Source organism: Hypanus sabinus, unplaced genomic scaffold, assembly GCF_030144855.1.
Source record: "Hypanus sabinus isolate sHypSab1 unplaced genomic scaffold, sHypSab1.hap1 scaffold_534, whole genome shotgun sequence".
Classification (NCBI taxonomy): Eukaryota; Metazoa; Chordata; class Chondrichthyes; order Myliobatiformes; family Dasyatidae; genus Hypanus; species Hypanus sabinus.
In genome coordinates, this window is record NW_026781396.1 from 82,501 (window position 1) to 96,631 (window position 14,131).

Consider the following 14,131-nt stretch of genomic DNA (forward strand, 5'->3'; position numbering starts at 1 on the left):
TTCACTCATTCACACACACACTCACACACACACACACACACATTCACTCACTCACACACACTCACAAACACACACTCACCCACACTCACACACACATTCTCTCACTCACACACACACACATTCACTCACTCACACACACACTCACTCACACACACATACACTCACTCACTCACACACACAGAGACTCACTCACACATGCACACACACTCACTCACACACACACTCACACACACACACACATTCACTCACTCACACACACACACACACAAACATACAGAGGCAGGCAGACAGACAGACAGACAGACAGCTGACACAACATACCTTACGCAGCAGACTGCAGATCCGCTCGATGTTCCTCAGTCTCTCTCTCTGCCGGGAAACAGAAAGGAAAGGGCTCAGCGGGAGTCCTGTGGTCCGACAAGAGCAGGGCTGGGGCTGACTCCAACACCCAGTCCCCTTCCACACCCATTCCCCACCCCGTCCCCTTTGCACCGCTTCCCTGTTCCCTTCGACAGGCACTCCCCACCCACAAGTCCCATCCTCATCCTCACCCATCTGTCCCGCTGCCTTCAGGGACCTGTGGACTCCACCCCTGTCTCCTGGGAAATTCAGCAAGATCTGGATATGGACATAGGAACCGCAGATACCCCAGGACATAAAATGCTACAAAAACTTGTGTGGATGTGTGACTGGCGGCATCACAGCCTGGTGTGGAAACACCAATGCCCTTGAATGGAAAATTCAATAACCAGTCCATCACGGGTAAAACCCTCCCCAACACTGAGCACATCTACACATGTCAAACACATGTAGTGTCCATCATCAGGGACCCCCATCACCCAGGACACGCTCTCTTCTCATGCTGCGATCAGGAAGGAGGTACAGGAGCCTCAGGTCCCACACCACCAGGTTCAGGAACAGTTATTACCCCTCAACCATCAGGCTCCTGAACCAGTGAGGATAACCTCAACTCTGAACTGATTCCATCGGGAAGGAGGTACAGGAGCCTCAGGTCCCACTCCACCAGGTTCAGGAACAGTTATTACCCCTCAACCATCAGGCTCCTGAACCAGTGAGGATAACCTCAACTCTGAACTGATTCCATCGGGAAGGAGGTACAGGAGCCTCAGGTCCCACACCAGCAGGTTCAGGAACAGTTATTACCCCTCAATCATCAGGCTCCTGAACCAGTGAGGATAACCTCAACTCTGAACGGATTCCATCGGGAAGGAGGTACAGGAGCCTCAGGTCCCACACCACCAGGTTCAGGAACAGTTATTACCCCTCAACCATCAGGCTCCTGAACCAGTGAGGATAACCTCAACTCTGAACTGATTCCATCGGGAAGGAGGTACAGGAGCCTCAGGTCCCACACCACCAGGTTCAGGAACAGTTATTACCCCTCAACCATCAGGCTCCTGAACCAGTGAGGATAACCTCAACTCTGAACTGATTCTAATGGGAAGGAGGTACAGGAGCCTCAGGTCCCACACCACCAGGTTCAGGAACAGTTATTATCCCTCAACCATCAGGCTCCTGAACCAGTGAGGATAACCTCAACTCTGAACTGATTCCATCGGGAAGGAGGTACAGGAGCCTCAGGTCCCACACCACCAGGTTCAGGAACAGTTATTACCCCTCAACCATCAGGCTCCTGAACCAGTGAGGATAACCTCAACTCTGAACTGATTCTAATGGGAAGGAGGTACAGGAGCCTCAGGTCCCACACCAGCAGGTTCAGGAACAGTTATTACCCCTCAACCATCAGGCTCCTGAACCAGTGAGGATAACCTCAACTCTGAACTGATTCCATCGGGAAGGAGGTACAGGAGCCTCAGGTCCCACACCAGCAGGTTCAGGAACAGTTATTACCCCTCAATCATCAGGCTCCTGAACCAGTGAGGATAACCTCAACTCTGAACTGATTCCATCGGGAAGGAGGTACAGGAGCCTCAGGTCCCACACCACCAGGTTCAGGAACAGTTATTACCCCTCAACCATCAGGCTCCTGAACCAGTGAGGATAACCTCAACTCTGAACTGATTCCATCAGGAAGGAGGTACAGGAGCCTCAGGTCCCACACCACCAGGTTCATGAACAGTTATTACCCCTCAACCAACAGGCTCCTGAACCAGTGAGGATAACCTCAACTCTGAACTGATTCCATCGGGAAGGAGGTACAGGAGCCTCAGGTCCCACACCACCAGGTTCAGGAACAGTTATTACCCCTCAACCATCAGGCTCCTGAACCAGTGAGGATAACCTCAACTCTGAACTGATTCCATCGGGAAGGAGGTACAGGAGCCTCAGGTCCCACACCACCAGGTTCAGGAACAGTTATTACCCCTCAACCATCAGGCTCCTGAACCAGTGAGGATAACCTCAACTCTGAACTGATTCTAATGGGAAGGAGGTACAGGAGCCTCAGGTCCCACACCACCAGGTTCAGGAACAGTTATTATCCCTCAACCATCAGGCTCCTGAACCAGTGAGGATAACCTCAACTCTGAACTGATTCCATCGGGAAGGAGGTACAGGAGCCTCAGGTCCCACACCACCAGGTTCAGGAACAGTTATTACCCCTCAACCATCAGGCTCCTGAACCAGTGAGGATAACCTCAACTCTGAACTGATTCTAATGGGAAGGAGGTACAGGAGCCTCAGGTCCCACACCAGCAGGTTCAGGAACAGTTATTACCCCTCAACCATCAGGCTCCTGAACCAGTGAGGATAACCTCAACTCTGAACTGATTCCATCGGGAAGGAGGTACAGGAGCCTCAGGTCCCACACCACCAGGTTCAGGAACAGTTATTACCCCTCAACCATCAGGCTCCTGAACCAGTGAGGATAACCTCAACTCAGAACTGATTCCATCGGGAAGGAGGTACAGGAGCCTCAGGTCCCACACCACCAGGTTCAGGAACAATTATTACCCCTCAACCATCAGGCTCCTGAATCAGAGAGGGAAAAGTCTGCAGATTTTGGGGTGCAAGTTCCTAACCTCCAGAAGGTGCCACATGAGGTAAAGAAGGCGTGTGACTCTGCTCATCGTTATGATTCGAGGCGCTAGTTCAGGAAGTCTCATAGTAACTGTATAAAGCACTGGTCAGGAGACATTTGGAGTTCTGCTCACCCCATTACAGCTCTTTAAATGTCTTTATATTGTAATGAAATTTGTTAACTGTACAATGCAATAATAGCAAAAAAAATGACATATACACTGTATATCTGTATACAAACAAATATTTGTATATCTCAAATAGTTAAATAAGTAGAGCAAAAATAGAAATAAAAAACTAGTGAGGTGGTGTTCATGGGTTCAATGTCCATTCAGAAATCTGACGGCAGAGGGGAAGAAGCTGTTCCTGAATCGTTGAGTGTGTGTCTTCAGGCTCCTGTACCTCCTCCCTGATGGCAGAGGGGAAGAAGCTGTTCCTGAATCACTGAGTGTGTGTCTTCAGGCTCCTGTACCTCCTCCCTGATGGCAGAGGGGGAGAAGCTGTTCCTGAATCGCTGAGTGTGTGTCTTCAGGCTCCTGTACCTCCTCCCTGATGGCAGAGGGGAAGAAGCTGTTCCTGAATCGTTGAGTGTGTGTCTTCAGGCTCCTGTACCTCCTCCCTGATGGCAGAGGGGAAGAAGCTGTTCCTGAATCGTTGAGTGTGTGTCTTCAGGCTCCTGTACCTCCTCCCTGATGGCAGAGGGGAAGAAGCTGTTCCTGAATCGTTGAGTGTGTGTCTTCAGGCTCCTGTACCTCCTCCCTGATGGCAGAGGGGAAGAAGCTGTTCCTGAATCGTCGAGTGTGTGTCTTCAGGCTCCTGTACCTCCTTCCCTGATGGCAGAGGGGAAGAAGCTGTTCCTGAATCGTTGAGTGTGTGCCTTCAGGCCCCTCTACCTCCCCCCTGATGGCAACAATGAGGAGAGGGCATGTCCAGGGTAGCATTAGGAGTAGAAATGTTTCACTGTGATTGCTGAGGGTCTTGGGGCAACCACACCTTGAGTCTTGCCTTCACTGTGTGACGAAGAACGTCTTGCCATCGAACACCAGATTTTTGTGCCTTTTACGCAAAATGTGTGGGGCAGTTTTTTTCCAAGGGACTGGTGGCTTTGAGGTTAGGTGCTGAAAGGGGAGCAAATGATTAAAATGTCTAGGAAGCTGTGCTGACCAGTAATCCCCGATTTAACCCCAGCCTAATCACGGGGTCAATTTACACTGACCAATTAGCATGCCAACTGATAGGACTTCGAACTGAAGGAGGAACCCAGACAACCCAGAGGCAACCCACACAGCCACAGGCAGGAGTGGGAATTGAAAACGGATCACTACACTACCGTGCGATGAGAATCGAACCCGGATCGCTGCTACTGTAAAACATTGTGTTAATCACTACACTACCGTGTGATGGGAATCGAACCCGGGTCACCGGTACTGTAAAACGTTGTGTTAATCACTACACTACCGTGTGATGGGAATCGAACCCGGGTCACTGGTACTGTAAAACGTTGTGTTAATCACTACACTACCGTGTGATGGGAATCAAACCCGGGTCACTGGTACTGTAAAACGTTGTGTTAATCACTACACTACCGTGTGATGGGAATGGAACCCGGGTCACTGGTACTGTAAAACGTTGTGTTAATCACTACACTACCGTGCGATGAGAATAGAACCCGGATCGCTGCTACTGTAAAACGTTGTGTTAATCACTACACTACCGTGTGATGGGAATCGAACCCGGGTCACTGGTACTGTAAAACGTTGTGTTAATCACTACACTACCGTGCGATGAGAATCGAACCCGGATCGCTGCTACTGTAAAACGTTGTGTTAATCACTACACTACCGTGTGATGGGAATCGAACCCGGGTCACTGGTACTGTAAAACGTTGTGTTAACCACTACACTACCGTGCGATGAGAATCGAACCCGGGTCACTGCTACTGTAAAACGTTGTGTTAATCACTACACTACCGGGTGATGGGAATCGAACCTGGGTCACTGGTACTGTAAAACGTTGTGTTAATCACTACACTACCGTGCGATGAGAATCGAACCCGGATCGCTGCTACTGTAAAACGTTGTGTTAATCACTACACTACCGTGTGATGGGAATCGAACCCGGGTCACTGGTACTGTAAAACGTTGTGTTAATCACTACACTACCGTGCGATGAGAATCGAACCCGGATCGCTGCTACTGTAAAACGTTGTGTTAATCACTACACTACCGTGTGATGGGAATCGAACCCGGGTCACTGGTACTGTAAAACGTTGTGTTAACCACTACACTACCGTGCGATGAGAATCGAACCCGGGTCACTGCTACTGTAAAACGTTGTGTTAATCACTACACTACCGGGTGATGGGAATCGAACCCGGGTCACTGGTACTGTAAAACGTTGTGTTAATCACTACACTACCGTGTGATGGGAATCGAACCCGGGTCACTGGTATTGTAAAACGTTGTGTTAATCACTACACTACCATGTGATGGGAATGGAACCCGGGTCACTGGTACTGTAAAACGTTGTGTTAACCACTACACTACCGTGTGATGGAAATCGAACCCGGGTCACTGGTACTGTAAAACGTTGTGTTAATCACTACACTACCATGTGATGGGAATCGAACCCGGGTCACTGGAACTGTGAACGATGTGTTAATCACTACACTACCGTGTGATGGGAATCGAACCGGGGTCACTGGTACTGTAAAATGTTGTGTTAATCACTACACTACTGTGTGATGGGAATCGAACCCGGGTCACTGGTACTGCAAAACGTTGTGTTAATCACTACACTACCATGTGATGGGAATCGAACCCGGGTCACTGGTACTGTAAAACGTTGTGTTAATCACTACACCACCGTGTGATGGGAATCGAACCCGGGTCACTGGTACTGTAAAACGTTGTGTTAATCACTACACTACCGTGTGATGGGAATCGAACCCGGGTCACTGGTACTGTAAAACGTTGTGTTAATCACTACACCACCGTGTGATAGGAATCGAACCCGGGTCACTGGTACTGTAAAACGTTGTGTTAATCATTACACTACCGTGTGATGGGAATCGAACCCGGGTCACTGGTACTGCAAAACGTTGTGTTAATCACTACACTACCATGTGATGGGAATCGAACCCGGATCGCTGCTACTGTAAAACGTTGAGTTAATCACTACACTACCATGTGATAGGAATCGAACCCGGGTCACTGGAACTGTGAACGATGTGTTAATCACTACACTACCGTGTGATGGGAATCGAACCGGGGTCACTGGTACTGTAAAATGTTGTGTTAATCACTACACTACTGTGTGATGGGAATCGAACCCGGGTCACTGGTACTGCAAAACGTTGTGTTAATCACTACACTACCATGTGATGGGAATCGAACCCGGGTCACTGGTACTGTAAAACGTTGTGTTAATCACTACACCACCGTGTGATGGGAATCGAACCCGGGTCACTGGTACTGTAAAACGTTGTGTTAATCACTACACTACCGTGTGATGGGAATCGAACCCGGGTCACTGGTACTGTAAAACGTTGTGTTAATCACTACACCACCGTGTGATAGGAATCGAACCCGGGTCACTGGTACTGTAAAACGTTGTGTTAATCATTACACTACCGTGTGATGGGAATCGAACCCGGGTCACTGGTACTGTAAAACGTTGTGTTAATCACTACACTACCGTGTGATGGGAACCGAACCCGGGTCACTGGTACTGTAAAACGTTGTGTTAACCACTACACTACCGTGTGATGGGAATCGAACCCGGATCGCTGGTAATGTAAAACGTTGTGTTAACCACTACACTACCGTGTGATGGGAATCGAACCCGGATCGCTGGTAATGTAAAACGTTGTGTTAATCACTACACTACTGTGTGATGGGAATGGAACCCGGGTCACTGGTACTGTAAAACGTTGTGTTAATCACTACACTACCGTGTGATGGGAATGGAACCCGGGTCACTGGTACTGTAAAACGTTGTGTTAACCACTACACTACCGTGTGATAGGAATCGAACCCGGGTCACTGGTACTGTAAAACGTTGTGTTAACCACTACACTACCGTGTGATGGGAATCGAACACGGGTCACTGGTACTGTAAAACGTTGTGTTAATCACTACACTACCGTGTGATGGGAAACGAACCCGGGTCACTGGTACTGTAAAACGTTGTGTTAATCACTACATTACCGTGTGATGGGAAACGAACCCGGGTCACTGGTACTGTAAAACGTTGTGTTAACGTTGTGGGAAACAAGTAACGAAGTTATGGATCCTATGACAATTAAAGAGGTGGAGGTACTGGCGCTTTTAAGAAATTTAAAAGTGGATAAATCCCAGGATATTCCCCAGGACCTTGAGGGAAGTTTGTGTAGAAATAGCAGGAGCTCTGACGGAGATCTTTAAGATGTCATTAGAAACGGGGATTGTGCCGAAGGATTGGCGTATTGCTCATGTGGTTCCATTGTTTAAAAAGGATTCTAGAAGTAAGCCTAGCAATTATAGACCTGTCAGTTTGACATCAGTGGTGGGTAAATTAATGGAAAGTATTCTTAGAGATAGTATTTATAATTATCTGGATAGACGGGATCTGATTAGAAGTAGCCAGCATGGATTTGTGCGTGGAAGGTCATGTTTGACAAAACTTATTGAATTTTTTGAAGAAGTTACGAGGAATGTTGACGAGGGTAAGGCAGTGGGTGTAGTCTATATGGACTTCAGCAAAGTCTTTGACAAAGTTCCACGTGGAAGGTTAGTTAAGAAGGTTCAGTCGTTAGGTATTAATGCTGGAGTAATAAAATGGATTCAACAGTGGCTAGATGGGAGATGCCAGAGAGTAGTGGTGGATAATTGTTTATCGGGATGGAGGCCGGTGACTAGCGGGGTGCCTCAGGGATCTGTTTTGGGCCCAATGTTGTTTGTAATATACATAAATGATCTGGATGATGGGGTGGTAAATTGGATTAGTAAGTATGCCGATGATACTAAGGTAGGAGGTGTTGTGGATAATGAGGTGGGTTTTCAAAGCATGCAGGGAGACTTATGCCAGTTAGAAGAATGGGCTGAATGTTGGCAGATGGAGTTTAATGCTGAGAAGTGTGAGGTTCTACATTTTGGCAGGAATAATCCAAATAGAACATACAGAGTAAATGGTAGGGCATTGAGGAATGCAGTGGAACAGAGAGATCTAGGAATAACTGTGCATAGTTCCCTGAAAGTGGAGTCTCATGTAGATAGGGTGGTGAAGAGGGCTTTTGGAACGCAGGCCTTTATAAATCAAAGCATTGAGTACAGAAGTTGGGATGTAATGCTAAAGTTGTACAAGGCATTGCTAAGGCCAAATTTGGAATATTGTGTGCAGTTCTGGTCACCGAATTACAGGAAAGATATCAATAAATTAGAGAGAGTGCAGAGACGATTTACTAGGATGTTACCTGGGTTTCAGCACTTAAGTTACAGAGAAAGGTTGAACAAATTAGGTCTCTATTCATTGGAGTGTAGAAGGTTGAGGGGGGATTTGATCGAGGTATTTAAAATTTTGAGAGGATAGATAGAGTTGACGTGAACAGGCTGTTTCCATTGAGAGTAGGGGAGATTCAAACGAGAGGACATGATTTGAGAGTTAGGGGGCAGAAGTTTAAGGGAAACACGAGGGGGTATTTCTTTACTCAGAGAGTGATAGCTGTGTGGAATGAGCTTCCTGTAGAAGTAGTAGAGGCCAGTTCAGTTGTGTCATTTAAGGTAATATTGGATATGTATATGGACAGGAAAGGAGTGCAGGGTTATGGGCTGAGTGCGGGTAGGTGGCACTTGGTGAGATTAAGGGTTCGGCACGGACTAGGAGGGCCGAGATGGCCTGTTTCTGTGCTGTGATTGTTATATGGTTATATGGTTATATATGGTTAACCACTACACTACCGTGTGATGGGAATGGAACCCGGGTCACTGGTACTGTAAAACGTTGTGTTAATCACTACACTACCGTGTGATGGGAATCGAACCCGGGTCACTGGTACTGTAAAACGTTGTGGTAACCACTACACTACCATGTGATCGGAATCGAACCCGGGTCACTGGTACTGTAAAACGTTGTGTTAATCACTACACTACCGTGTGATGGGAATCGAACCCGGGTCACTGGTACTGTAAAACGTTGTGTTAATCACTACACTACCGTGTGATGGGAATCGAACGCGGGTCACTGGTACTGTAAAACGTTGTGTTAATCACTACACTACCGTGTGATGGGAATCGATCCCGGGTCACTGGTACTGTAAAACGTTGTGTTAATCACTACACTACCGTGTGATGGGAATCGAACCCGGGTCACTGGTACTGTAAAACGTTGTGTTAACCACTACACTACCGTGTGATGGGAATCGAACCCGGGTCACTGGTACTGTAAAACGTTGTGTTAATCACTACACTACCGTGTGATGGGAATCGAACCCGGGTCACTGGTACTGTAAAACGTTGTATTAATCACTACACTACTGTGTGATGGGAATGGAACCCGGGTCACTGGTACTGTAAAACATTGAGTTAATCACTACACTACCGTGTGATGGGAATCGAACCCGGGTCACTGGTACTGTAAAACGTTGTGTTAATCACTACACTACCGTGTGACGGAAATCGAACCCGGGTCGCTGGTACTGTAAAACGTTGCGTTAACCACTACACTACCGTGTGATGGGAATCGAACACGGGTCACTGGTACTGTAAAACGTTGTGTTAATCACTACACTACCGTGTGATGGGAATGGAACCCGGGTCACTGGTACTGTAAAACGTTGTGTTAACCACTACACTACCGTGTGATGGGAATCGAACCCGGGTCACTGGTACTGTAAAACGTTGTGTTAACCACTACACTACCGTGTGATGGGAATCGAACCCGGGTCACTGGTACCGTAAAACGTTGTGTTAATCACTACACTACCGTGTGATGGGAATCGAACGCGGGTCACTGGTACTGTAAAACGTTGTGTTAATCACTACACTACCGTGTGATGAGAATCGAACGCGGGTCACTGGTACTGTAAAACGTTGTGTTAATCCCTACACTACCGTGTGATGGGAATCGAACCCGGGTCACTGGTACTGTAAAACGTTGTGTTAATCACTACACTACCGTGTGATGGGAATCGAACCCGGATCGCTGGTACTGTAAAACGTTGTGTTAATCACTACACTACCGTGTGATGGGAATCGAACCCGGGTCACCGGTACTGTAAAACGTTGTGTTAAGCACTACACTACCGTGTGATAGGAATCGAACCCGGGCACTGGTACTGTAAAACGTTGTGTTTATGCTACACTACCGCATGATGGGAATCGAACCCGGGTCACTGGTACTGTAAAAGGTTGTGTTAATCACTACACTACCGTGTGATGGGAATCGAACCCGGGTCACTGGTACTGTAAAACGTTGTGTTAATCACTACACTACCGTGTGATGGGAATCGAACCTGGGTCACTGGTACTGTAAAACGTTGTGTTAATCACTACATTACCGTGTGATGGGAAACGAACCCGGGTCACTGGTACTGTAAAACGTTGTGTTAACGTTGTGTCTAAGGTGTGGGAAACAAGAAACAAAGTTAGGGAACCTATGACAATTAAAGAGGTGGAGGTACTGGCGCTTTTAAGAAATTTAAAAGTGGATAAATCCCAGGATATTCCCCAGGACCTTCAGGGAAGTTTGTGTAGAGATAGCAGGAGCTCTGACGGAGATCTTTAATTTGTCATTAGAAACGGGGATTGTGCCGAAGGATTGGCGTATTGCTCATGTGGTTCCATTGTTTAAAAAGGGTTCTAGAAGGAAGCCTAGCAATTATAGACCTGTCAGTTTGACATCAGTGGTGGGTAAATTAATGGAAAGTATTCTTAGAGATAGTATTAATAATTATCTGGATAGACGGGATCTGAATAGAAGTAGCCAGCATGGATTTGTGCGTGGAAGGTCATGTTTGACAAACCTTATTGAATTTTTTGAAGAAGTTACGAGGAATGTTGACGAGGGTAAGGCAGTGGATGTAGTCTATATGGACTTCAGCAAAGCCTTTGACAAAGTTCCACGTGGAAGGTTGGTTAAGAAGGTTCAGTCGTTAGGTATTAATGCTGGAGTAATAAAGTGGATTCAACAGTGGCTAGATGGGAGATGCCAGAGAGTAGAGGTGGATAATTGTTTATCGGGATGGAGGCCGGTGACTAGCGGGGTGCCTCAGGGATCCGTTTTGGGCCCGATGTTGTTTGTAATATACATAAAGGATCTGGATGATGGGGTGGTAAATTGGATCAGTAAGTACGCCGATGATACTAAGGTAGGAGGTGTTGTGGATAATGAGGTGGGTTTTCAAAGCTTGCAGGGAGATTTATGCCGGTTAGAAGAATGGGCTGAATGTTGGCAGATGGAGTTTAATGCTGAGAAGTGTGAGGTTCTACATTTTGGCAGGAATAATCCAAATAGAACATACAGGGTAAATGGTAGGGCATTGAGGAATGCAGAGGAACAGAGAGATCTAGGAATAACTGTGCATAGTTCCCTGAAAGTGGAGTTTCATGTAGATAGGGTGGTGAAGAGGGCTTTTGGAACGCAGGCCTTTATAAATCAAAGCATTGAGTACAGAAGTTGGGATGTAATGCTAACGTTGTACAAGGCATTGGTAAGGCCAAATTTGGAATATTGTGGGCAGTTCCGGTCACCGAATTATAGGAAAGATATCAATAAATTAGAGAGAGTGCAGAGACGATTTACTAGGATGTTACCTGGGTTTCAGCACTTAAGTTACAGAGAAAGGTTGAACAAATTAGGTCTCTATTCATTGGAGCGTAGAAGGTTGAGGGGGGATTTGATCGAGGTATTTAAAATTTTGAGAGGGATAGATAGAGTTGACGTGAACAGGCTGTTTCCATTGAGAGTAGGGGAGATTCAAACGAGAGGACATGATTTGAGAGTTAGGGGGCAGAAGTTTAAGGGAAATACGAGGTGGTATTGCTTTACTCAGAGAGTGATAGCTGTGTGGAATGAGCTTCCTGTAGAAGTAGTAGAGGCCAGTTCAGTTGTGTCATTTAAGGTAATATTGGATAGGTATATGGACAGGAAAGGAGTGGAGGGTTATGGGCTGAGTGCGGGTAGGTGGCACTAGGTGAGATTAAGGGTTCGGCACGGACTAGGAGGGCCGAGATGTCCTGTATCCGTGCTGTGATTGTTATATGGTTATATGGTTATATGTGGTTAACCACTACACTACCGTGTGATGGGAATGGAACCCGGGTCACTGGTACTGTAAAACGTTGTGTTAATCACTACACTACCGTGTGATGGGAATGGAACCCGGGTCACTGGTACTGTAAAACGTTGTGTTAATCATTACACTACCCTGTGATGGGAATTGAACCCGGGTCACTGGTACTGTAAAACGTTGTGTTAATCACTACACTACCGTGTGATGGAAATCGAACCTGGGTCGCTGGTACTGTAAAACGTTGCGTTAACGACTACACTACCGTGTGATGGGAATCGAACACGGGTCACTGGTACTGTAAAACATTGAGTTAATCACTACACTACCGTGTGATGGGAATCGAACCCGGGTCACTGGTACTGTAAAACGTTGTGTGAATCACTACACTACCGTGTGATGGGAATTGAACCCGGGTCGCCGGTACTGTAAAACGTTGTGTTAATCATTACACTACCGTGTGATGGGAATCGAACCCAGGTCACTGGTACTGTAAAACGTTGTGTTAATCACTACACTACAGTGTGATGGGAATCGAACCCGGGTCACTGGTACTGTAAAACGTTGTGTTAATCACTACACTACCGTGTGATGGGAATCGAACCCGGGTCGCTGGTACTGTAAAACGTTGTGTTAATCCCTACACTACCGTGTGACGGGAATCGAACCCGGGTCACTGGTACTGTAAAACGTTGTGTTAATCCCTACACTACCGTGTGATGGGAATCGAACCCGGGTCACTGGTACTGTAAAACGTTGTGATAATCACTACTCTACCGTGTGATGGGAATCGAACCCGGGTCACTGGTACTGTAAAACGTTGTGTTAATCACTACACTACCGTGTGATGGGAATCGAACCCGGGTCACTGGTACTGTAAAACGTTGTGTTAACCACTACACTACAGTGTGATGGGAATCGAACCCGGGTCACTGGTACTGTAAAACGTTGTGTTAACCACTACACTACCGTGTGATGGGAATCGAACACGGGTCACTGGTACTGTAAAACATTGAGTTAATCACTACACTACCGTGTGATGGGAATCGAACCCGGGTCACTGGTACTGTAAAACGTTGTGTTAATCACTACATTACCGTGTGATGGGAAACGAACCCGGTTCACTGGTACTGTAAAACGTTGTGTTAATCACTACATTACCGTGTGATGGGAAACGAACCCGGGTCACTGGTACTGTAAAACGTTGTGTTAACGTTGTGGGAAACAAGTAACGAAGTTATGGATCCTATGACAATTAAAGAGGTGGAGGTACTGGCGCTTTTAAGAAATTTAAAAGTGGATAAATCCCAGGATATTCCCCAGGACCTTGAGGGAAGTTTGTGTAGAAATAGCAGGAGCTCTGACGGAGATCTTTAATTTGTCATTAGAAACGGGGATTGTGCCGAAGGATTGGCGTATTGCTCATGTGGTTCCATTGTTTAAAAAGGGTTCTAGAAGTAAGCCTAGCAATTATAGACCTGTCAGTTTGACATCAGTGGTGGGTAAATTAATGGAAAGTATTCTTAGAGATAGTATTTATAATTATCTGGATAGACGGGATCTGATTAGAAGTAGCCAGCATGGATTTGTGCGTGGAAGGTCATGTTTGACAAAACTTATTGAATTTTTTGAAGAAGTTACGAGGAATGTTGACGAAGGTAAGGCAGTGGGTGTAGTCTATATGGACTTCAGCAAAGCCTTTGACAAAGTTCCACGTGGAAGGTTGGTTAAGAAGGTTCAGTCGTTAGGTATTAATGCTGGAGTAATAAAGTGGATTCAACAGTGGCTAGATGGGAGATGCCAGAGAGTAGAGGTGGATAATTGTTTATCGGGATGGAGGCTGGTGACTAGCGGGGTGCCTCAGGG

The 14,131-nt window shown here is 46.7% G+C and overlaps 1 protein-coding gene across 1 annotated transcript in view; it reads right to left on the bottom strand.

Moving 5' to 3' along the window:
* The window catches only part of LOC132389333 (protein cornichon homolog 2-like), a gene marked incomplete at its 3' end in the record, with an annotated part of 244,295 nt that overhangs the window by 35,038 nt on the left and 195,126 nt on the right, over window positions 1-14,131 (bottom strand). Inside the window, exon 3 of the mRNA XM_059961850.1 lies at window positions 322-369. Coding sequence (XP_059817833.1) covers window positions 322-369 — 48 coding nt within the window. The remainder of the gene's footprint in view (window positions 1-321; window positions 370-14,131) is intronic.